This window comes from Linepithema humile, chromosome 6 (genome assembly GCF_040581485.1).
Source record: "Linepithema humile isolate Giens D197 chromosome 6, Lhum_UNIL_v1.0, whole genome shotgun sequence".
NCBI classification, from domain to species: Eukaryota; Metazoa; Arthropoda; class Insecta; order Hymenoptera; family Formicidae; genus Linepithema; species Linepithema humile.
The window spans coordinates 15829624-15855112 of NC_090133.1; the positions used below are offsets into that span (position 1 = coordinate 15829624).

General features: G+C 33.7%; 3 protein-coding genes across 6 annotated transcripts; 2 read left to right on the top strand and 1 right to left on the bottom strand.

Moving 5' to 3' along the window:
• Positions 1-517: 517 nt before the first annotated feature.
• Positions 518-5212, top strand: LOC105676877 (uncharacterized). The gene is made up of 5 exons (XM_012375082.2): positions 518-734; positions 1133-1185; positions 1327-1407; positions 1536-1756; positions 1851-5212. Exons 1-5 carry the CDS (start codon positions 672-674, stop codon positions 3056-3058), a joined length of 1626 nt encoding a protein of 541 aa, XP_012230505.1. The 5' UTR covers positions 518-671; the 3' UTR covers positions 3059-5212.
• Positions 5213-6181: 969 nt separating this feature from the next.
• On the top strand, positions 6182-18837 carry Nep3 (Neprilysin 3). Of its 4 annotated transcripts, none has more exons than XM_067358322.1 (13): positions 6182-6523; positions 10859-10972; positions 11080-11236; positions 11609-11818; positions 11898-12178; positions 12475-12573; positions 12671-12841; positions 13009-13157; positions 13760-13982; positions 14287-14746; positions 14873-15019; positions 15095-15234; positions 15372-18837. In XM_067358322.1, exons 1-13 carry the CDS (start codon positions 6500-6502, stop codon positions 15546-15548), a joined length of 2352 nt encoding a protein of 783 aa, XP_067214423.1. In that variant the 5' UTR covers positions 6182-6499; the 3' UTR covers positions 15549-18837. The 4 variants fall into 4 exon arrangements, with proteins under 4 accessions (XP_067214423.1, XP_012230558.2, XP_012230560.2 ...); XM_012375135.2 differs by having other exon boundaries at positions 6182-6511; XM_012375137.2 differs by lacking the exon at positions 6182-6523 and adding an exon at positions 6711-7822.
• Positions 18471-23650, bottom strand: LOC105676878 (uncharacterized). The gene is made up of 6 exons (XM_067358111.1): positions 23586-23650; positions 23148-23369; positions 22753-22847; positions 20408-20672; positions 20004-20269; positions 18471-19637 (listed from the first exon to the last, which is right to left on the bottom strand). Exons 1-6 carry the CDS (start codon positions 23604-23606, stop codon positions 19244-19246), a joined length of 1263 nt encoding a protein of 420 aa, XP_067214212.1. The 5' UTR covers positions 23607-23650; the 3' UTR covers positions 18471-19243.
• Between the last annotated feature and the right edge of the window lie 1839 nt (positions 23651-25489).

The window sequence follows — 25489 nt, forward strand, 5'->3', positions numbered from 1 at the left end:
AATGGCTGCGTTCCGTAAAGCGCATATGTGCGCATGTATTCTTAGTATACGTTACGTTTACTATAGATACTTGCGCGCATATGCATTTTACGGAACGCAGCCAATATAATTAATATAATAATAATATAATATAATATAATAACATATAATATAATATAATAATATAAGATAATAATAATATAAATATAATATAATAATATAATAATAATATAATTAATAATAATAATAATAAATGACATTTTTCTATTACAATAAAATTTGCTCAATAAATTCAACAAATTCAATGAATTTAACTCAAGCAGTACAAGACAGCGTCGAGTTGTCATAAATCATAAAGGTTCTAGATGGTTATGTCTATCTCATTTTTCAGTCCTAGTGAAACTAACTCGAACTTGAATTATCGTAAACACCCCATATTTCCGCTCCTAGGGAAAACTTACATAATCGATGCCCTGTGGTGCCACTATCACTATCATCATACACTTTTATCATGGTGGTAGCATTGGTAGTGAGTTGACGTCATTGTTAAATTCCGAAATTGAAATCAATAAGCGATGTGCAATGTTGTGTGTACATGACGGTCGGTGGGAAATGGCGATTATGACAAAACATCGTTTTAGACTTCATTGTGCTTGATTGCGGAACCGACGAAATAGATATTCGTTAGCAAAATGACTCGCAACAGCAAAAAGAAACTCGCGATATTCGCGGGTACATCCAAGTGTCTCATTTACGTAAGTGGTGTCTCGTCCTTCATGAATAGATAATATCTTATTTTTGTTAATTTTTTATGTTTATAAAATTATATATTACAATATTTAAAAAGTTACAAAGGTTACATATACGTTTAGAAATTATTAGAATATATATTCTGTAGGAACGATTTGTTTAAATAATTTGTAATAGCTTTAATTATAATAGCCATTATATTTTATTATTTTTACACAGAGTCAAACAATGTTACACAGAGTCAAACATTATAGCATATTGAGTGTAAAGAGCTCATTATAGGATTTTACAATAAAATTATTATTTTAAATTAAATTATTAGTTATTAAACTAATATCAGTATATTACATTGCATCAAATACTACTTTTTTTTTTACGAAACTTTGTTAATGCATTTTTTTAGGCAGAAGCAAAGTACTGTGCCTCTGAAATGCCTGGAGAAATAAAATACTATGAGTAAGTTATTTTTCCTAAAATTTACACATTGGGGTTGATTTTATTGAACTACATATTTATTGTCTATGTAATAAATAATAAATATTAAAAATTATTTATGATATTTTAGAAACTTTACACTTTATAATTATAAATTTGCAGATGTCCAAAAACAGAATATTGTTGTGCTTTTGGATGTTGTGTGTCACCTGGACTCCATTTCCATCATTTATGGTACTATTGGTAAGTAAAACTTTTAATAATTTTTTTTGGTTTTGATAATAATTACAGCAATATATACATTGTACAATTTGCATTTTTTATAAATATTAATATTTATATGAAGATATTTTGTAATCAATTTTTTTCAGGATTCTGGTTATAATAATGTTCCTGGTGTGTTCTGGTGGTGGTTGGTGGTACCGATATTGGTTGCAGGGCAGATACAGAGCAGCCGCTTCGGCTATTCCAACCCGACCGTCTAATACTAGATCTCAAAATTCTCTTCGTAATGCATCTTGCCAAGCGCAGCAAGCTCGCATTACATACAATTCGGCGAGAAATACCGTCCTATTGCATCGTATGTGGAAAGGCTCGTATTATCTCCTGACCTAATCCCACTTTAAAGCAAATGGAATTTTGTGGAAATATTTATTTTAATTTATATACCTAAATGTTCATGACAGGTCCTCAAAGAAACGCAGCTGCACCGTGGAATAATGGTAACGCAAGCACATCGACGCACTATCAGAATATGAACGTCGTATGGAATGATGCCAATTGTCCTTACTACCAATTATATGGTCCTCCGCCTAGTTACGAGACAGTAATAGCACAGACACGTGGCAAGATCTCTAATCCGGCGTCACCAGAATCGTCCTCTACCGCGCGATTGAATCTACAATCAGCGAACGTGATACCGAATCCAAGTGTGCCACAGTGTTTTTACTACCCTTGCAATTCGCCGGCGAGATTGGTAAACGGCAACACGAATCAATGTCAAAGTGATAACGCAAATTCCCATCAGTTTGACAGTGTTCCAATCGCGCATTTCTCGCAATATTGTGCCGCAAACGGCGCGATAAGCCAAAACATGTGCGTTCCTTTGGAGTGTCCAGAAAAATCAATTGCTTCCGGAAGTAGCAATTTTACTCGCGGTTATCAGAGCAGCTCACAGCGGTTACCGGGATATCTAATGGACAGATCGCCTGACGCCTCGGATACGGAGAATGCAACTCACGGCTATGAAGTCCAGAATGTGGAAGAACACGCAATGCTCAATATCAATGCTGCGACAAGCAGCTATAGAGAACACAGTACGTGGCATGCGAATGATCAATCTTTATTGAAAGTGCATGGTAAGATCAGTTTACAGGATAAAAATCGAGCATCTCAGCCAAGATGCGTGACAATGGCAGAGACGCACACTACCTCGCTTAAATCAGAAGATAGTGGAAGCGAAAACGAGCGCACGTTCCCCTTGGTTTCTGCAACACAAAGAAATTTCCCGAGGGAACGTACGAATTACGGCGGTTCCTTGCGTTTACCGCGTAGACACACCAGAGGTGTCACTTGTCAAGGCAACAGCTTCCAAAGAGTTTCTCCCAAGAAGTCGTCGAGCATCCCGCAAAATGCTTTTAATATCGCTCAGACAGCTTCCGAAAGCACACCTCCTAACACTAGCTCTCTGGCACGAATGGCGGATGTCGAAGCGAGTTCTTCTCAATCAAATCCATCCAATAATGTGATATTAGAACCTTTTATTTTTGAAAATGCGCAATCACCTCCAAGGAGAAATATCGAAGAGGTGCGTGGTTCTTATGCAATGAATCGAAGTACAAACTTTGATCTTGAAAGTAAACACAAATTAGACAGATCGAAATCGCTAGACTGAGCGTAAAATGAAATTCTTATCATTGCATTATTATAAGTGATGATTATTTTTGTATATCTCTGTTAATCGCGCATACACCAATACAAGTTTCAATGTCGTTTGTTATTGAGGCAAATTAGTAAGATATTTTTGCAAAATGATGGTCAAATTGTTTTGAATATCGTAATAATATTGTGATAAATAATAATTTTATCATTTATTCTTAATAATATAACGCTATTTTCTTTAATATGTGTTTAATATATATTTCATTATTTCGCATTTATCAGTTTTATATTTTTGTTTTGCGTAACTTTTTTATTAAGATTAATCTCGTGAAATGTATTTGTCATTGATTTTTATCTCACGCAAGAATCTTAGTGAATCTGATACTAAACGTTTAGAGTTAAATTGCACTTCCGCAATATTTTTCGCAAACAGTATTGCAATTTCGAAGCTAAACTATTTTGATTACCTATTGATACTAAATATTATCTAAGTGTGATAGGTGATAATTCTATTTACATATGCCGATAAAGCATTTTATTTCTGATATCTACGACACATACTGCCATGGAAAGATCTTTTTGAAACGTTGTATTATATAACCACTGATCTAACTTTTATTTCCGTATTATATTTTTAACGTAATCTAAGATTTCGGACCGGTGAAAATGTTTTAGAAACGCGTATTTCCACAATCAGCGGCCCAATTTAGTCCACTTACGCACAAAAACTATATCAATCATTATGTTTCATTATTCTATATTCTTCGAGTGGAAACTACTTGTGTGAATCAAGTCTATGAATGATAAGATTTCCTCCAATAATATAAGATTCATTTTAAACATTATTATATATAAATTTTGACGTATTTTCTAACAATAATATATTGATATCAAACTTGACAATGCCAAAATGGTCTCACTCTTCGAGCAGTATTTCTCTCAAGCCAGTCCTTTATAGATAGAACTATAGTAAGCCTCTATTATATGTGCACGTAATATCTCGATATTAAATAATACTTAAATTTAATTATCACACGTTACGCACGTACCTAATGTTAAAATATAGTTACACAACAACGTTCTAATTTATTTACAATTAAAGCGGAACTATTGCTATGTAAAAATACGCGACACGTCACGTAACAAACTAAAACTGACTAAACAAGAATTATTTGAACATTAGAAAGCATGAAAAAAATAAAACATATACAATGGAAACAATCCATTATTTAATTAGACTTAATTATGCACATATGACGCATTAATTTCTTTCTGTATAATTACAAATATTTAATATTTTTCACTGCTACGTTCTCGTATATCGTGCAAGAAATAAAGACTGTCCTTACGCTGTGACACAAGTGATATTTAATTTGCTATACTTTTATCGATATCGTGAGAACGTTATTTGCAATCGTCAAATTATAGTATAATTATTATATCATATAAATTGCATTATCGATTTAAGTGGGCTACAATTGTTTGATTATTTTTTGATACGGTGCATACAGGCAATCTTTAATTTAAGGTTGCAAAATTTAAGGTTGCATTCTACGTCGAATGCGCTAATAACTCCAATTTAGGCTCTTGAACGTAATAGCGGTCCAAGAACGCATACGTGCCAATAGCGACAAGTCCATTAGATAAGCAAGTATTGGATAAGCGAAACACGATTTCGCAGCCAAGGAGGTCTTACCTTAAAATGTAAAGCAAAATAAGAGAGATATATATATATATATATATATACATATATATATACACAATTATATTTTGTAACCGATCCTAATTAATAAACGGACTGTTTAACAGGTGATTATATCGTAAGCTTGTATTATTATATATCGTATATACATATACATATACCATGTATATACTGACGGTATATCGCATATTTATATATACGTGTATATGTATGCATGTGTGTGTATACCGTCACGAGTTTACAAGAGTTTCTAGTCAGAAGCCATTATATTTTGTGTGCGTGCGTAGTCTGCGCGTTATATCGTATAGCTTTAATAAGCTCTAATCTGAACGATTCTCATAGTAATGTGCAATCATGTATTCACACGGAATCAATGACACACTGTAACATACTGTACCTAACATGGAAAAATGTCTGTCCGAAATAAAGACACGAAATATTTATTCACGTACACACCTAAAATAATCTGCAGTTTTTATGTGAATCCTAAAGTAATATATCTTTTTTTTTTTAACACATAAACTAAAAAAATATACATAAAATAGATGTACGTTTGGCGCTAAAAATTTATTTACTTCTAATTTTTCACAAAATCTTATTATTAAAATTTAATTTAACATACGTTATTTTATACTCTGCCATTATTTATTGTTTAGAAAATGTGTCTTTTACTTGAAAATATTTTATCACAAAATGCTTTCTCTTTGTTTCTTTTGAGATTAAAAATTGACTGATTAAAAATTTTTTCGAGCTTTTCTCAAATTCTATTAAATTAGAAATCAATGCTAAACACTTTAATTTCTGATTATTATATTATACAGGATATTTGAAAAAAAATAATAACCTTGCAAAAAATAAATTATTTGTTTCATAAATTTACTTTATAAAATTACAATTTTCTAATTCTTGAAATAAAAAAATAATTTTGAAACTGTTGAATCACTTTTTGTATTTTTATTTAATGTTTGCATCTGTTTATTATCCAACAAAAAATGATTAAAAATTAAAAATAATAAATAATTTATTCAGACTTAAGATATGTTAAAATAAATTTCTTTTTTTTAATAATAAGCTAGTATATCAGTGAACATATTACTAATATATTAAAATTAAATATAGTAAGTTTTAAAATAATAAAATTAACATAGATTTAGAAATTAAAAGTTTACTTTTAGAATAAATTTTTTACTAATTTTTCTACATTTTTAATAATTTTTTTTTAAAAACGTATGCATGTACGCCGAATATTCAAATAACGTAAACGATGGTTTAGTTATTTATATCTATTTATAATTTGTGCAATTTTTGAATATTTGGAGCGGTGAAACAGTATCAGTATTATGATAAGGCAGTACCTATCGCGAAATGACGATAAGAGATGGCAGGTGCAACCAGACAAGTGAGAAATCAATATAAACTAGGGTTGCGGGGCGAAGATAGAAAAGAGGGAGGCGTAAAGGACGGTAAAGTATCCCCCATGAGAGAGGCGGCCGCCAAAAGCCGTTTGCAACACGTTTTAGCGGCCACGTTGGCGAAAACGGTGGAAAATGCCATAGTTTCGGCGTTAATCAGAACCACCCAGTGAAACCTATATTTTCATCCCGCTCTTCCTTCCATCCGTCCTCTTCTCATCTATCCGTCGACCTTCAATCGCTGCTTCGGACTCGTGTCAGTGTGTGCATTCCGCCCTCAATGGTGAATCAATAATTAAAGTGACAGTGCAGTGGTTGCGCGATCGTGTGCCGGGTCAAGATGTCGGTGAAGGTGAGTCCTCGGGTATGCATCCGCGAATGCAACGCGAGAGCGTCCTAACGCGGTGCGAGGGATTCCGAGCTGGTTAACTGACGAAACGATCTCAGTCGAGCTGGAGCTGACGTGACACGTCTCTGTTCCGCTACGAATGCTATTGTTATATAACGCGTATGATTTTGAGTAAAATTCTTTGATACATTGCGATTTTGCGGAAATAGTAATAATAGTTGTGAATTCTGACAAAGCCGTGTCGTCCTGATCGCGCGAAATTTTATTACGATCTATCGTTTACAGAATTTAATAATCGTAGGTCATGGTTTGTACAGTGTGCTGATTATAACGCGATATCCCAGTAATGTGAGCGCGACTTACGTGTATGATTATATGATTTTCGAGTGCGATTATGATACACATATTGGTATTCAACACACATCTTCAATTTTTGGTGCACTTGTACTTGCACGTACATACGCAAGCATGCAATTTGACGCGTGCTGCGTATAATGTTACGCTCAGAATGCGATAATTTAAATTTCTTTAGCTGTTTTGCCGAGAAAAAATCCAAAATAAAATGATGATGCGTTTAAAAACACTAGTCTTCGTAAAAATTCATATAAAATACTTTGTTTGATATTAAAACATTTTTTATGGTAATTAAAGCTTTTTGCAAAGATGCTCCTGCAATTGTTTATCAAGCGTTATTAATTTCTTTTTCAGATCGTACAATATTACAGTACGCTACAGCACAGGCATCTTTTGTTCTTATGTGTGCAACAATACCTTCAGCTCTACGCGTATTGTGTATTGTATCTATATTGTATCTTTGTTGATCTTGTTACGATATAATGTTCGCGTGGAGTCGACTGTCAAGCCGCGAAATATTTTAATGGCAATAACGGCGTCACAAGTGTTCGCTTCCTGCTGAAGAGAACACTTTGGCGAAGATAAAGCGAGGGTCTCGCACGCAGACACGCGTGCGCGCGGCGCGTGCGTGTCTGAGACGCGCGCTTTTTCGGAGCGTCACACTCGTGTCGTTGCTGGCACAACGCGTGCAGACGGATTGCAGTTAGTCACCACGGCATCGCGTACGCTTCGCGTATCCCGCTCTTTTCTGCGCAGAGCTTCGAAAGATCGAAAGTGCTTGTGACAATACACTGTTTCTCGATTAAGGTCTTTAAAGGCAATGGTGGCTTGAACATTTTAGTTTAAAAAAAAAATTTAATTAAAACGGAAGGTTTGTTAATTAAAAGCTTATGTGATGATTTGCATTGCTTTAGTGTGTTTTGTGTGTGTCGTGTTCTTGAAGATACGTCCTTTACACGGGTTTGATATACTTGATTTTATTTATAGAGTTGTTGATAAGCCAGTTTATAAAGCCAGTTTCTCTTTTTTAATAAAAATTTTATCGTAAGTTATTGAGTTACAATTTTTTAATGTTTAACCGATTTAATTGATACAAAAATTAAAATGACAGTAAAGCAAAAAGCTTACTTGAAATTAAATAAAAAATTAAATTTTCTCACTAATCTTTTTATTTATATAAAATTTAATTAACATTACTTAGACTTTTGTAAATAATTTTTACTTTCGTTTATTTGTTGCATTTTATAAGTGTTCAATCTCTGCTAAATTTTATTTTCTTTCTCGATGTATTTGGCATTTTGAAGAGACAAAACATCTATTTGTAAAATTTAAGTGATAAATACATCGTATCTGATCTTATTCTAAGAAAGAAGCGAAAAAAAAGAAAACAAGAGAGAAAAAGAGAGTATTTGTATGACGTTAACGATAGAGTCACGTGCAATGTATTTGTAAATCTGTCATCTGGTTTTGCTTACAATGACGTAAATGATATCAGCGAATCTCATCTCCAACGAAGGCTGCACATCAATACGCGTTCTTGTCGGGCGAACACTGAAGTTCGCATTCACATTCTTTGCTCAAGTGTAATGGTGCACTTGTATATTTGTCCGCCAATGCTATAAAGCCCGATACAAATTTTTTTGCGCTCTCCATTACATTTATTAAATACAAATAATTGAAATTTACGCAAATCGCAATTGGCAAGTGCGCGAGCTTTTAACGTGAAATAAAGAAGCAGGTTGTGGCGGTCCGCTATTATCTGCCTGTACCTTTAGAACGTCGAGTCGAGGGCGACGATATTTTTAGTACAGTCTAAAATTGTAGCGTTGCTGCGAAGTTTGCGAATAAATGTTGCATGTTCAGCGAAATCATCTCGAAAATTGTCTCTGCGAAATGCACGCATCAAAGATCGCTGTCTGAGGAGCGAATTTTAATGAAAAATATTTGCAATTTAACATTGATTATAATTTTAATTTTGATTTCTTAGTTTTTCTACAGACTCTACTTTTTTCGAAAACTTTTATTCAAACTTGCCCGACGAACATTAATTATAAATAAATTATAAATATTCTGTTTCGCGTTAAAATTAGTAATGATTTGTCAGGATTCGATATGTAATATTTACGGTCAAATAATTTACAATTAAATTACAGAGATCGTTATTCCAGCGGATTTAATTGCTATGCAACTGACATTCTCTGTGAATTTCATTTCCGCGTCATCGCAACGCATGAATATCGTTCTACAGCGCAGACACGAGTGTTGATATAGCGTTCCAACATTTGAACTGGGATCATTGCACATATTGTGTTTCCACTCTACAAACCATGTTACAAAAGCAATATCTGCGATGCAGATGAGAATTAACGAAATACAAATAGAAAATGCGTCTCTCTTTCGCGAGAATTCTATACGGATAGATCTCTCACGGTTTTCTGTTATCACATTCTCAATTTTCAAACGGTACAATTGTAAATTAATGAGTGTCGTGATACGAGAAAAAACATAAAAGAATAAAAGTAGATTTATTAATTACTTTGTAATAATATGGCAAATAAAACAGGATATGTTTTTTAACTCACCCGAGAAAAAATGGTGTAATTGGTCAGATGTAAATATATATAATTAGTTATGAAAAGATCTGAATTTTATATGATCGTATAAAATTACATATGTTATTAGATTATACCATTTTTTCTCGAGTGAGTTAAAAAACATATCCTGTTTTATTTGCCATTATGTTACACAGTAATTAATAAATCTACTTTTATTCTTTTATGTTTTTCTTCGTATCACGACATATATTTACATCTGACCATATTATACCATTTTTTCTCGAACAATTACTCTTTTTGAAACACATAGATGCATAACTTTTTTGTTTCTCTTTTCAAAGAAGGTTTCTGTATCATTAAAGTCATGCGTATGCATTCTTAACTTTATTACATTGGCAAATTTCTAATTTTTTGAAAAATATAATAATTAAAAATTAGAATACCGGTGAAAAATAAAATATACTGTATGCAAAAATACTGTAACGGTTTGAAGAAATGAGTTCTAATTATTGTATAAAAATCTGCACATGGCCTTCTGTGATTAAACAACTACGTTATCGTGCGCGATCCTAAAATAAATCTGTTGACTGTACACCATATGTTCCAGATTGCATGTCATTACTGCTAGTCGTTAGTTATTAGTATTTTTTAATAATTATTTAATAAAAATGTAGAATTTATCAGATATTTTTTTATCTATCACAATTTATTGCTGTTAAATAAATCTCAAATAATAAAAATTTTAGCAATTTATATTTAAGTTAAATAATATCTCATTCAATTTATTTTTTGCTAATATAAATATTCATAATATAGTATCATAATTACTATATTATTGACAGTTTTTTTTGCACTAATAACTTTATAATATTTTCTTTTTTTATACTTGCACATTTTTTCATTAATTAAAATACTTATAATGAAAAACAAATCTATATTTTCGTTATCATGACACAATGACAATATCTATTATTAAAAAGCAATTCAAATTTTAATGACGTCTTTTTTTTAATTATCTTTTGAACTTTGATGACGTCTCTTTCTAGTTATCTTCAAGGGACAAAGTAAAGTCATACGCGATGGTAACAATTTATGACTAATTGCCTTATCTTAAACACGCGCGCGATACACCTCGCTACTAATCTTATCTTTATTTGCGATTTTGATAATCATTATACTTTTGTGAAAACTGTTGCGATTTTACCACGTTGCATCGTTGACATTTATATTTTTTAATATAATTTCAGTAGCAACCGTTATCTTTTAACAAGCAGTTCGTTAAAGAGCAGACGCATTTATTATCATAAATTTACGCGACTGCGCGATATTCGGATTACACATATGACGGTTTATACGTTCAATTTAAATATTGCTTTGGAATCTCTGGCTGCGTATACTTTCTATGCTTAATTTGACTTTCTCTTTGATGACTGTTATTCAGATGACAAGGTATAAACAAGCCGAATTCGAGGACGAAGACAGCAGCAGCATCGGCTCCGTCGCTCTAAATAGCGAAGGCATCAGCACGTCCGCTACGCATATAAGATATCATACAGTAAGCCTTCTAATATCGTCAAAATGCTTTCAAAGAAACAGATTAGAGACGGATCTCAAAGTCGGAATAAATCCAATTTTTAGGATAATATAACTTTGTTGTTTTAGGGTACAACAATGTGGAAGGCGAGAAGCACTTTGGAGAGATGCCTCCTCGTAATTTGCGCTGTGTTGATGTTGACGATCGTGGTCCTCGCTATTGTTATCAGCAGCAGAAATAGTTGGGACGAGGCTCAAATTCTTCATGTTGCCTCTCACGGAGGAGGTAGGAAAAAATTGTACTAACTTCTAGATAATTCACAATCTGATTGGTCAATCGAAGTTAAATAAATCAATGAATTACATTCATATCTGCAGAATGGATTGAGGAAAATTTTTCACTCCGTTTATCTTGCATCAATTAATTTTTTATGAAAAATGTCGAAACAGGTGAATTTTATTTTTGTACGACAGTGATGCATTTTCTTACAAACGAAATTGAGCTATCTCGGCATTTTTTGCATTAATTGATTATGAAATAGACGGAATGGAAAGTGTTGTTCAATCCACCCTGTACGTTATTTTGACATTAATTAGCGTTAACTGTAATTAACACTAACTGATAGTCTTATTAGCTTTGGCTTACAAATTGTTGCAGACGACACGCATTGTCTGACAGAACACTGTGTAACGGTGGCGGCGTCCATAATTAATAGTATAGATACCTCCGTTGATCCTTGCGACGATTTTTACGAATACGCGTGCGGCGGCTGGAGAAAGAAAAATCCCATTCCGGATGGGAAGAGCGTTTGGGGCACGTTCGGCAAACTGGATCAGGATAATCAGTTGGTCGTCAAGAATGTTCTCGGTAATTAATCGCGCATAATCGAAATAAATATGAGCATAACGAACGAATGTCATTTGTATTAAGTCGTTTTCTCGGGTAGAAAAACCGTTCAGCGAGATGAAATCGAAAGCTGAGAAAAAGGCCAAGTATTATTATCAATCTTGCATGGATGCAAATGAGACGATCGAAGCGCTCGGGGCCAAGCCGATGCTGGAACTGCTGGAAAATATCGGCGGCTGGAACATTTCCGGCAAGTTCAATATAAGCACGTGGTCCCTGCAGAACAGCATGCACGTTCTGCAAAACGTTTACAATATGGGTGGTCTATTCTCTTGGGCTGTGAACGAGGATGATCGGAATAGCAGTAGACACATAATTCAGGTGAGCCGAATCAAAAATATATCGTTATTTTTTCCTTTCCATTTTTGAGCAAATATAATATAATTTTTATAAAAACTGCAATTTTCTCATATATTTTTTGATAAATTTTTGTATACATCTTTATGAAGTAAGAAATATTATGTAAGAGAAATAATTAGTTTGTCAAGAATTCGCGCAACGAAGAACTTGTCTGCATTAATAAATTAGATCTTCATCGTCGTAATGATAGTTAATATCGTGCTAATATGTTTGCTAATTATCTTAACATGTGTACCAAAGTTCCCTTTAATTTCAAGATCGATCAAGGAGGCTTGACGCTACCAACAGCGGACAATTATCTTAATGTGACCGAGCATGGCAAAGTGCTGGCCGCGTATTTAGATTACATGACGAAGGTACAGGAATGACTATCTTCTCGTACGTTTACGACTGCACGATTACGGCTGCATTGTCTCGGGCGAATCGAGTACAGGTGCTCGTACACGTTTTCAGATCGGCGTGCTCTTAGGCGGCGAGGAGAACTCCACGAAGAGACAGATGCAAGATATAATCACCTTTGAGACGAAGCTCGCGGAGATCACCACGCCGCCGGAGGATCGCAGAGACGAAGAGAAGCTGTACAATCTCATGTCGTTGAACGAATTGCAACGTAAAGCACCTTTCGTACGTTCATCGTGTTATTAATAACAATAATTCGATATCAAACGCTCTGATTAAAATATTCTAATTGCTGCGGTATCGAAAAGATTTTCGCACATTTTTTTCAACCAGAGCAATTATTCAACGATTAAAACTGTCAACGATATAACAAACGATGATTATGTGTTTAGATGTCGTGGGTGGACTACTTTCAAAATGCTACGCGTCTGGTTAATAAAAAAATTAGTAGTAAAGCGCTGATCGTGAATTTTGCGCCGGAGTACTTCGCTAAACTGACGAAAGTTGTGCAGCAGTACAACAATACAACTGATGGAAAGATGTACGTATATGTGCGAACTGTGCATAAATGGCGCACTTGCATTCAAGCGCAGATTTCAAAGAGAGATCAAATTAATGTTTTTTAACTCTTAAATCTATAATATCTATTTAATTACTTATTTTAACTAACTTATTTTAACAAATACTTAAGGTGATCCCGGAGTCGTTTGTTTTATCGATTTCTTTTAAATAGACTTTACCTTTTTTGGCTGTGTAGAATGAAAAATCCTTTTCTGTAATTAAAGTACATATTCTCTAATTAAAGTACATATGCTAATACAGGGTGGACCGTCGATTTTAAAGGATTTTTTATTTTGCACAGCCAAAGAAAAGTAAAGTCTATTTAAAAGAAATCGGTAAAACAAACGACTTTGGGATCTTCTTAACTTCAATTGATATGACACGCTTAATGAATAAAAAATTATAAACTTATTAAACTTTTTATTTTTATTTAATTTTTGCTAACGAAATATTGCACAATAAAGTATATTGGAAAAATGTATTGAAAGCGTGCGACTTCTGGACCGTGCTGTGTATTTATAAATTTGTTTCGACCCCGTTGAAAAGAAATGTCAATCTTTTCCTCTACCTTTTTTTCCGCAGAATATTGAATAACTATCTGGTTTGGCAGACCGTGAGGTCCTTGACGGCGTGCCTGTCGAAGCCATTCCGGGATGCTTACAAAGGCCTGCGGAAAGCTTTACTCGGCTCGGAAGGTCTTGAGGAGCAATGGCGTTACTGCGTTAGCGACGTTAATAACGCTATGGGTTTCGCCGTTGGCGCAATGTTCGTCAGAGAGGTTTTTCACGGAAAGAGTAAGCCCATGGTTAGTACGCGTCAGTGTTTGAATATTTGAGACAATCTCGCTATTCGTTATTCTCTTTCTTTCTTGATTTCTTTTTTATTATATATAGAATAGCATAAAATAGCAAACAATAATAAATTGTTTCTTTAAGATGACAATTTGTTGTTTTAAGACCAAATCTACCGTTTTCTTCAACTTTTCAGGGATCAGTTGAATTCTTGAAAGTCCAAAATATATGTAAATACTAGTTTTTAGACTAAAGCTACCACTTAGACATAGATATGTTTAATTCAACGATAATATCTTGCTTTTTGAATGTTCTCAGGCGGAGGAAATGATTAATCAAGTTCGCAAAGCGTTTACGAAAAATCTAAAAAATCTGGACTGGATGGACGCAGAGACGAGAAAAGCCGCCGAGGACAAGGCAAACGCCATCACCGACATGATCGGCTTCCCGGATTTTATTCTGCAGCCCAGCGAGCTCGACGAGCGCTACAGAGATCTGACGATCAAACAGTACGAGTATTTCCAGAATAATTTGCGCGTGAACAAGTACAATTTGCGTAAAAACCTCGAGAAGCTCGATCGAGTGGTGAATAAGACTACTTGGATAATGACGCCGCCGACCGTGAACGCTTATTATACGCCTACCAAGAATCAGATTGTCTTTCCCGCCGGTATTCTTCAGAGTCCGTTTTACGACAGACAGAATCCTAATAGTTTGAACTTTGGAGGAATAGGTGTAGTCATGGGACACGAATTAACCCACGCTTTCGACGACCAAGGTATCGTAAAAGAATATTTACTTCAAATCGATAAGAAAATTTATCAAATTAAATCAATAATAATTATTATTTAAACGTACGATACATTTATTCATCTGCTGAAGATAATATTTTATATTTGTTAAGGTCGAGAGTACGATTTACATGGAAATTTGCATCAGTGGTGGAATGACGCGACGATAGAGCGATTTAAAAATAGAACAGAATGTTTCGTGGAACAATACAACCAGTATCAGATACAAAGTCGAAATATAAATGGCCGGCAGACGTTGGGTAATAATATTGATTATTAATAATCACTTTGCGAGAAAAATATCAGAATTTCGACTGATCTGTTGTAATAAACAGGAGAGAATATCGCGGACAACGGAGGCCTTAAGGCAGCGTATCACGCTTATCTATCGACGTCTAAGAGCTACAAGGACCTACTGCTGCTACCCGGTCTTAACCTAACGCATCGTCAACTATTCTTCCTAAATTTCGCACAGGTTGTTATAAAATAATCGCGCGATGTCAAGTGTATTAAATCGATGGAAAAATAATCGCGTTTGATTTGACACTAATCTCAGTCACGTCAAAAGCATGTTTATATTGGCCGCATTAATCATGTGAGAAATGTCCGCAGGTTTGGTGCTCCGCTACGACGTCCGAAGCGGTGGCTCTTCAGATCGAGAAGGATTCTCATTGTCCACCAAAGTACAGAGTGATAGGACCACTTTCAAACCTGCCCGAGTTCGCGGTGGAATTTAACTGCCCTAAAGACTCGAAGATGAATCCGATTCATAAGTGCGAAGTGTGGTAATTACTCGTACTTTTCCCGACTGATTCAAGACAGTTCGGTTGAACATGATTTCTGGCGATCGCGGTGCGATCGTCGAGGCTGTTCTACATGCCGTTGCATAATGGAAGTAGCACGTCGTAGAGCACGGAACGAGTTTCGGGCATTAGATTGTACGTTTGTTAATTTTTTATACACACATCTTTTTTATCACATAACACCTTATTATGTGATTACAAAATTGACGAAAGATTTAACGCAATTTTTAAGCGCCGACGAAAATTATGCAAAATTTTAATGCCCGTTTTTGACTGCACATTTTATTTGCTAATTTTGAACTTTCTTGTTTTGATTATTTTGTAAATTTACATTTAAATATATATAGCAAAAGTGTGCGATAATTACTTTTTGAATAAACTTTAGTTATTATTTGTCATTTCTTAAAATATAGATCTCAACTCAATAGAATTTATATAATATTGAATTTTTTAAATCAAATTGCGCAAAATATGCCATTCAAAATATGATATTCTTAAAAGAATTCTGATAAAAGATCTATTGAACAGTATATTTTCTATTATAAATCCAAATTACTCTTTTGCATCATTTGTAGAGCAAATCGGTATTTCTTCACAATTAAAAAATCTGAACTTTATTAACAAAAATAAACTATTTGTATAAGCTAAATGCCTCGAACAAGTACGTGCAAACTATAATATGATCGAGGGGAGTTTTTATTTGTCGAAAGGACACTAGGACCATTATACGTATTTTTCTTAATTACGTTGTACTGCGATTAATTTCTTTTCGGCATAGTCCAACCATGGTTTATCGAGATTCACTAAAGAGCAACATCTAGCAGCATTAATAAGCGCAAAAATATTCTTAACGTGCAGCATATTTTTCACTTTTATACACGATACCAATATTATACAATGCCAATTAATTGATTAAAGCGTATGCAGGACGAATGGCTGAAATAAATTTTTTAAATGTTGAAATTTTTATATTTGAATCATCGATATTATTTCACTTTTGATGCGATCTCGGTAAACTACGGCTGGAAGACAACCGTAACTTTTGCTAGCAGGATCTATTCTAGCGTTTTAAGCTTGAAAAGTTTATTTTATAAAAATTACTTACTTATATGACTAGCTAGACGAATTTCGGAACGTCGAGATTGTGGCAACGCGTGATACGATGCACTATTGCTGATAACAAGAGAAATATTTTTAAATGTGTGCTTAATTGTATATTTCGTGCCATCCAGCGCATACTTGAGCGAATCAAAGGTTTGACTCCGTCTGACGGAAAGGCGTCTCCGCTAAAAATAAGTCAGCTTAAAAGAATTTAAACACACATAGTGTGAAATACATACCTAATCTTCAAAAGCAGAAGTTGCTTTCAGAATTGTTAATTTTCTTTTCACGTTAAAGCGTAGAGAAGAATTTCTAAGTATTGTATCGAAGTTTCTGTCTCTAACGATTAAGTATTTTATCCTGGAGATATTAATTGTTTACTCTGTTCTATTTAATTATTATATATATTTTTATAGATTATTATAAATGCGTATATTATAAACAGTACTTGTGCGTATATGTTTGCGAGATGTTGTTTGATCTCATACTTACAGATTTTTATCAGAATATAATTCTCTATACGTATTCCTTTCCTTCTTTTTAGTTGAAATAATTTTATGCAAGAGTTTATGGCGTATAAAGTTTCATTGATAAAGGCTGATTTTGTAAATAATGTGGTTTCTAGATCGGAGAGTTTATGCGTCTATTGATAGAATAACGTAGAATATCTGATTTCTAATTTTCATTGAGATTAATTTTAGCGTTTCTCCAATTTTGTAATAGGAAAGAATAAGTTTCTCCGTAATGGCCGGCAGCAATTTTCTGTTACCGTGCAAAGACGAAGTCGAATAGGCAAATACCTAATACGTAATATCTTGGAATTATGGACAATATAAGAACTATTGATAATCCAATTGCACTCTTTGCGGTAACGTGAAAGAAAAGTCGTCGATGAAAAATTTCGTGTGTCATATCTTCCAATGCAAAGCGGACTTTAAGACTATACATATGATAAAAATGAAAATTTGCGATATGTTTTTATATTATAAAGTTTTTGTAATTATAAAGTTTCATTCTTATTACTGAACTTTGTTCGCGGAATTCATTCGGGAAAGAGCTTCAATAGCGCTGTGAGCGCAACAATATTGCAGTTCGAGTGAGTTTTGCGTGCTTCAAAAGAGAGGCGAATCAAAATCCAATTTCTTTTTTCAACGTACATCAGAAGGAAATAAAGGTACACTTCCGTACAGCGTATGAAGGAAAAAGAAGAAATATTATATAGATAGTAAAATGTCATTGTACATTGCGTAAGATACACTTATTACTGACGCACGTAATAAATTCACTTAAGATCAAACGATCCAATGATTATCAATGATGTTCGTATAAATCGCGGCAGCAGGATGAAAAGTATCTCGATAACAATAATCCACACAACGGTTACGCTTAACTTTTTCTTAGCTTACACCACTAAATACTGAGGAAGTGTGTTATTCTCGTCGGAATATTGTAAACTTTAGAAGCCCACGTACCCTCTCTGATACAGTCATTAAATGCATACTGAGGTCACAATTCACGATTTCTCTCTTCATTTTTTTTTTTTTTTTTTTTTATATTAAGCAAAGACAAAAGATTTCATTGTCGGAAAATATCTCTTAGAGCAAAAAATAATCAAATATTAACACATTTTTATGCTCAAGAGAATACGATATCTTGCAAGACAAAAAAAAAGTGTTAAGACCCGTTGGATATCTAGGATTAAGTCTAGGGCCCCTATTTAGGATTAAGCTTATCAGATTTGAGATCGGTGATAATGCGGAAAGAGGGAACTTTCACACAAAATAATTTGGGGCATTCTGTCTACGCATTTTATTCCTTATTGGAATCGCCCCCCTTCCCCTTCTCTTCCTCTCGCGTCTCTCTTGAAAAGTGGCAAAAATTATCACGTAAGAAAAAGCCAAAGTTTCTCTAATTACAACGTAAGATCCGTATAGGCCTTAAATATTTTATGCCAATTGCATTTGTAAATGTCCATTGTTTATAATGATTGTGAATAACGTATTGTAACAATGAGAAGAGTGTTGTCTCTACGGTTGTTGCGCGTTGCGTTTCGAAAACACTATTCGTGTATGGTTTGTGTAATACAAAAAAAATGTATTGGTCATTAATGATGTTCGTCGTAATTATTTTTTTGGATTGTACTATGCTTGCATTATTAAATCAAAATTAAAGAAGCAGAGCAATTCTTTCATGCTCACCACTAAAATCATATTCTTTTCATTATTTTGTCACATTGATAGCATTATGTAGTGTTTAAAAAATATATATACGTAATATTAATATTATCGTATAAAGCTTTCAATATTTTATTAATAAAGTTCTTTTAAGCTAAAAGATTTATTCAAAAAATTGCATAAGATAATAATAATCAATAATAGATAAAAGATAAAAACAGAATTGTTCAGCAGAAATATGCGATTCAGCATAATAATTATATTTTCAGATTATATCAATATATAACTTTTTTTTAAACTCCAAATCTTGATATTATTCTCGTGGATCATTATATTTATCGAAAATACAGAGATATTGTTTTTGAGAGACATATTTGCATATAATTTATAATTATAAATGCAATATTCACCACCTATTAATTTGCACCGTAACGTTCTGAAAAAATTCTGGATTGTTTATATTTCCAGATAATAACGTCGAGTTGAATTTCTGACGCCATTTGAATTTTGGTCGCATTTTATAACACGTTTTCATTACTTTCAGCTTGCTATTGCATGTTTGCCGTAATATTAAATTAGATGGTTTCTTCTTGAATTTCAGTTTATACCAAATATTTTCCAAAATGCAGATAATTATGCTGAGAGCCGTTATCGTGAAGAATAATAAGATACTCAAACGAATGTGTTTGAATCGCACGGGTTGGAAATTGCTCGTTGAAAAATAATTGGGTCGGCTTTCTTTTAACATCCATTTTTTCTCAAGATATTTGAGTATCCCAGCTGAACGCATACGTATTATGCTGTTGATAGAAATGCACATTTCTTATTAAATTTAAAACTGGATAGAAAAATTGTTTAATTTAAAATATAAAATGTAAAACATAATTTCGACCATATTCTACATGTTTTTTTTGTATTCTGTAAAGTTATTTTACAAATTATGTGGTAATAATAAATAATTCATAATTAATCGAAAAAATAAATGGTTAATTAATTTCATGAATATATGATACTTTAGAGAGAAAGAAATCAATTTATTAATTTTTTTTAATATTACATAATTCTATTTTGAGGCAAAAAAGAGTTTTTTTTTTATTTTAATGTGATTAAAATGAGTTGTATTTATATGACCAAACATAACCTAAACAATAAAAAATAGTACTCACTAAGTATCAATGAGTTGCCGATGTTGCGCTGTTCTCGCATGCAGAAATGCCAATTTAATTCTCCAATAATTATCGGGCAATTGTACGATATTGCATTTGCTCTCGATTTTTTTATAGTGTGATAGAAAGATTTCTGGTAGTTCCAAGTAGGCGAAACCTGGACGGCATAATTTTGAAAGGAGAGTCGCGCTGTCTCTCATGTCGGGACAGCCTTTGTTTATCAATCCTTTCCATTCTTTGTGAAAGTCGCTATACATTGATCCATTCTGCAAAATAATTTCTTAAATACATAGTTCCTTTTATTATATTCAAATTTTAATACGTAAACGCGCTAACACATAATAATGTTGTGCAAACAAGTTTATGTTATATTTATATTTTCCTTTGTTTCTATTTTTAAGTACCATTGTAAAATAAGTATATGCACTGCTTTTGTTTCTGACACAAAGTGAGTGTGTCCTTTTTATCGCTACGTCTTCGAGATTAGCCAAGGGAATGGTATTTTCTTTACTCGCCAAGCATGAAATAAGAGTGCTACTGAAGCCACATGTCAGTAACATTCCCATCATCAAGTTAGATAATATTATTAATTGTAGAGATAAGCTTTTTGGTATTTTTTGGAATCCTAAATATAAAAGTTTATATTTGTAAAATTTTTCAACGTTCCGATTTTATTATACTAAAAATATTTTACATACATCGGAAAATATATAAACATTTACATAAAGATAAAAATTGCAAAAATATTATAAAATTTACAAAGAGAAAAAACGATTCAAGAGCTTCGACGAGATGTTATGAGTCAAATCTTTCGTGCGTTTACAATGACATCTTCGAAATTATTACAAACGCATTTCGGTTGATTTATAATATATATAATATATATAATAAAAATTAATTAAATGCACATCTCAAACATTATTTCTAAAACTGCAATGTTTTATCAAATTATGGCATATTTTATCTCTTATATTACTTATACGCTCAATTTCCATTGCATGCGTCAATGCAGTTCATGCGTTACCTTGACCACAGAAGCTACCTAAAATGCAAAGGAAATTGAAGGACGGTGAGGCAAGCTCGTCGTCACAATCTTTATAATTAATGCACATAAACTTCTTGAAACGGTACATTCCCATGATGCAGCATGCGATACATGCGATCATAGTGAGAGACACTATCCACAAGCTGCGGCTAAAGATACCGATGTATCGCCACTTTGCGATAATCGCATCGTTCGACTGAACAAATAGCGCGTATCTAAAGATGGAAAATGTAATAAAAATAACAATTAAATTAATTAACTTAATATTCCAACGGAATCGTGCGGGAGAAATGTGCAAACGGAATTTTAATTAATTTTTACCGCGCCTGAAATTTGGGCAATACAATTTTTTTAAATCGACGACAAACGCAACTACTTGAAAAAAAAAAAAAAAAAACAAGATTATATTATAATCTTATCGCGCGATCGTGATATCCATATTGCAATTATGTGTACCGCTGTGTGCTTTTTATGTGCATGCTAAAAAGTTCCTTTCAGATAACGATCGATGCGAAAGCTTATCTACGCTCCTTCCATTTCTCCTTTTTCTCGCGGTACAACGGCCAACACGAAGAGAAATCGCGCAAACGAAATCAGAAAGTCATTATCCGCGATACGATCGCGGAGTATATCTCGATAGGCTGGTGCCCAACCGGAACGGGTTAATGACCGACGTAAAAGCGCCAACTAAAAAAGCTCTCTCGCGTCGCGCGCACTCGCGGGGGGAGGGAGGAAGAGGGAGGGGGGGGAACGAAAGCTTGCCGCGCGATAAGGGCGCGCGTCCCTCGCTCGCTCGTCCGGTATTGCATTATAAGAAGGGGGTGGCGAAATAACGGCTGGCGTTCGACTTACGAACTGCTCGTGAGCGGCGCGCTGTAGGTGTAATAACTCGAAGTGTGCGAGTACATCGATGTGGCGATCAGCAGTGCGTGGCTATGCTCATTCATCAGCGTCGCGGCGGATGACCGCTGTCCCGTTCTTCGGTAAATCGTCCTGCATTTTCGTCGAAGAGACGCCTTTATTACGGGTGCCGCGCGCTCGCTAATCCAACACAACGCACACACACACACACACACACGCGCGCGCGCGCGCGCATATTTACACGCACGCACGCACCCACCTACCCCCGGGCCCCTCCACGCTATCGCCGCAACGTATCCCTTTCGCTTCACTCTCCCCCCTCTCTGCCTTTCTCTCTCCCGCTACCATCTGCCCATCCTGATACTATACTTATACCTGTCTAGACGAATGAATCATGCGAGTATTTTGACCCACACCGGCGACGTGGGTGTGGGTGGTACGCGGAAAATTGGGCAGGTTCTACGTACGGCTTTTTCGTCACACATACCCCTTTGAAGACGCGCGTCGCCATGAAAATCATGCGTGTAAATCGGTGTTACGGTTGTTTGGCTGTATACAGACTGACGCGAAAAGAGAAAGCACACGTACTTTAACGGATCTTTAGAGATAATTTTGAGCGAAAAATTTCATAATATCAAAAATCTATATTTATATATTTTTACTCAAAATATTTTATCAAGTCATTGCCGAAGTTGCTTTACAAGTCATGAATCATTTTACATAACGACAAATTTAGAAGTAAGAAAGACGGGGGAGAGAAAGTGAAATTTTTTGCAACGGCAAATATATTTTGCCGTCTCTCGAGAGAAATTTGTAATGCTAAAATATTCTACTGTAATATACTTGAATTTTAAAGCTGTTTCTAAAATTCTCCAGGCATCTCCTATTAATCCCGTGACTTCGTCTTCATTTGCATTTATAATGACGTATGGATATATCTGAAATGATACTTTAAATAGCATGTGCTACTGCGATTTAAAAACACAAACTTAAAAAAATAAATTATACAAAAATATATTATACATGAGAAAGAATTATACAGAAGGATATTTTTTTATTATAAGCTGAAGCGTGACATTCTACGTGTTAAAACTTAATTTCTCATTCCCAATTCTTATTTCTTATTTATACTCGTAATTTCGAACTTGATAAATGCGGCATTTAACAATCGATTTCGATCTCACTTCGATCATACGAATAGATCGCACACAAGAAAATCATTAATACTCGGTACTTACGTCATTCACATCAACGACGAGTGTCTTTCCACGCAAGTCGTTCACTGTATTGACGCTACAGAGAGCGGTATCATTTAACGTTAGCGCCTCAAGATGCTCGAATTTCTCCATAATCGCGTTCCAATGCCAAACTTGTCCCGGTTTTCTTTCTATAATCCTGGTTTCTCTTTCGTTTCCCAAAAGTCTGAGGCATATTTCCGATGCGACGGACGGAAATATCATCTACAACAGTTGTTATACAATCGTCACAATAAAAGCAACTGATAAAACTTTAGAAAACTTTTGTGACTAAAAAATAATTTTTGTAATAAAGAGAAATAGAATAGAAATGGAAATAGGAGATGAAAAATAAATTATTTAAATAACAATAGAAATTTAATAATAATAAATGTTTATATCAGAATGCAACAAGATATTCTTTTCAACAGATTTCTGCACCGATAAAAAGAAATATTTCATTGCGGCAAGTCCGGCGTTCACTATGCTCTAGCTGAATCATTGCTAGCTTCACTGCGCAAGAGTAAAGAGGAAATCGTTTTCAGGTGAATTCACGTCGTCTTTTGTCGTGAAAATAGAATGATAATTGACAGGTTTGATGCGAGACGTAAGAAGTTGTTATTACCACTTTGTAATATCACGTCGCAGTGTCAATTATATTGACACGTAATCATGCGAAAGAAATTAACGTGCAATATACATATATTTGAGAAATTACTTTTTACAAATTTCCATAAAATATTATGTAATATATTATGTAATATATTGTATATAAAATATATTGTAAAATATATGTTTTAATTCCCTGACATTCTTATGAAAAATTAAGTATTAGTTACGTTAAATTTTCTAGCTTTTTTTTAATTTTCTAATAATTATTTATACATATGTTGAAAACTTTTAGTAATCTAATTTCCCAGAAATGTTAGCAAATGTCAAGTTTTTCTTATTTTATATTAATATAATAAAAAAGAAAATTCAAACGATGCGCTTTGTTTTATCCGCAAATCAAGAAAAAAATTAAATTAAATTAAATAATTTATTGCAAAAATAACAATAAATGATTTTTATTTATTGCCGTCTCAAATTTAATTTATTATCTAAATATTATATTTTTTATACATGCATCTTACTTTTAGATGAAAAGAAAGAAATCACCGCCATGTGTATTTAATAAAGACTTAGCAAAAACTTTTTATAGTCAGATACGCAGTGACAATTTTTTCTCGGCAACTGTTTTACACAAGACTGTTACTTGTTCCAAGTTTTTAATTTTTAACGTAAAATATCATTGACAATTAGGCTTCAAGGCACTTTTATTCACAAGTTCCCGTACATCAAGCAGCGTCTTCATAAGTTTCTTATGTAACTCAGCATCTGATTGTGTGCTGAATCACACTAATAAACAATCTTATTTGCATGGCAATTAAGAGCTCTTAGAATTTAATTTGAGATCTTATATGCAAAGAAAAAAGTTAATTTGCATGAGTCGATAAGACAACGATGCTATAATTGAGCCACGAGCCACATGTACCTGTTGATCCTAGCAAATCGTGGTTATTAATAAGTCGTAATAAGTATTCTTAATTTTTTTTAACTATCTCGTCAACCTTGCGCACTTGTGATGTAGTACATCTGAAAGTCATCTTCATAATTTGCAGCTATTTTTAAAATATTGTTTCGGATTAATACCAACGCTATTTTCTAATCATTGAATTTTAATTTTGATCGCCCAGCCGATTCGACTTTATATGTATATCGATGAAAATGTCAATTTAAAATTTTATTATTTTTGATTCTTTGCGATAATGTAGTAAATTTAAGTAAAAATTATAAAAACTTAAATATTATTATCGACACCCGACGAAGGCTGAAACGTTTGTTTATTTTATTTCAATACATGTTTTGGCATTGGTTCTTTTTGCTCCTTTATATTTCTATTTAAAATTATGTAATTTGTAAATTTAGAATGGTTTTTTACTTTTTTTTTACCTTGCATACATTTAACTTTTATAGAAAGAAAACGTTAATCTCCACAGTTTTTTTCTGCAGAAATAAGAAGCGAAAGAAGTACACGCGAATTGTATCGGTAACGGTGATCCGAGATCACGAATCAAATCTCATCAAAAAGGAAGATCGTGCGACTGCAAAGATCAAAGTGAGATATCTTCGGCGAAACTGAACCTATAAGCGATTCCGTTCCCGATCTCCATGAGGATGCAAATTATTAAAATTGATTCCAGAAAAGAAACGACGAAAAAAATGGGAGGGATATGGAAATTGGTGCGATCAGACAGCTATAAAATTTTATTGAACGACATAATGCACTTTAGTAGTGCAGTTAC

Excerpts from the sequence above, each read along its gene's own strand:
- LOC105676877 (XM_012375082.2), top strand. The coding sequence starts at position 672 with ATGACTCGCAACAGCAAAAAGAAACTCGCGATATTCGCGGGTACATCC. Across the intron at positions 1,408-1,535 it reads CATCATTTATGGTACTATTG|GATTCTGGTTATAATAATGT; the intron begins GTAAGTAAAACT and ends AATTTTTTTCAG. Across the intron at positions 1,757-1,850 it reads ATTGCATCGTATGTGGAAAG|GTCCTCAAAGAAACGCAGCT; the intron begins GCTCGTATTATC and ends TGTTCATGACAG.
- Nep3 (XM_067358322.1), top strand. The coding sequence starts at position 6,500 with ATGTCGGTGAAGGTGAGTCCTCGG. Across the intron at positions 13,158-13,759 it reads AATACAACTGATGGAAAGAT|AATATTGAATAACTATCTGG; the intron begins GTACGTATATGT and ends TTTTTTCCGCAG. Across the intron at positions 15,235-15,371 it reads TCTTCCTAAATTTCGCACAG|GTTTGGTGCTCCGCTACGAC; the intron begins GTTGTTATAAAA and ends AAATGTCCGCAG.
- LOC105676878 (XM_067358111.1), bottom strand. The coding sequence starts at position 23,606 with ATGAAATATTTCTTTTTATCG. Across the intron at positions 23,370-23,585 it reads TGAAATATTTCTTTTTATCG|ATGATATTTCCGTCCGTCGC; the intron begins GTGCAGAAATCT and ends CAACTGTTGTAG. Across the intron at positions 20,673-22,752 it reads GAAACAGCTTTAAAATTCAA|TCGGAACGTTGAAAAATTTT; the intron begins GTATATTACAGT and ends AGTATAATAAAA.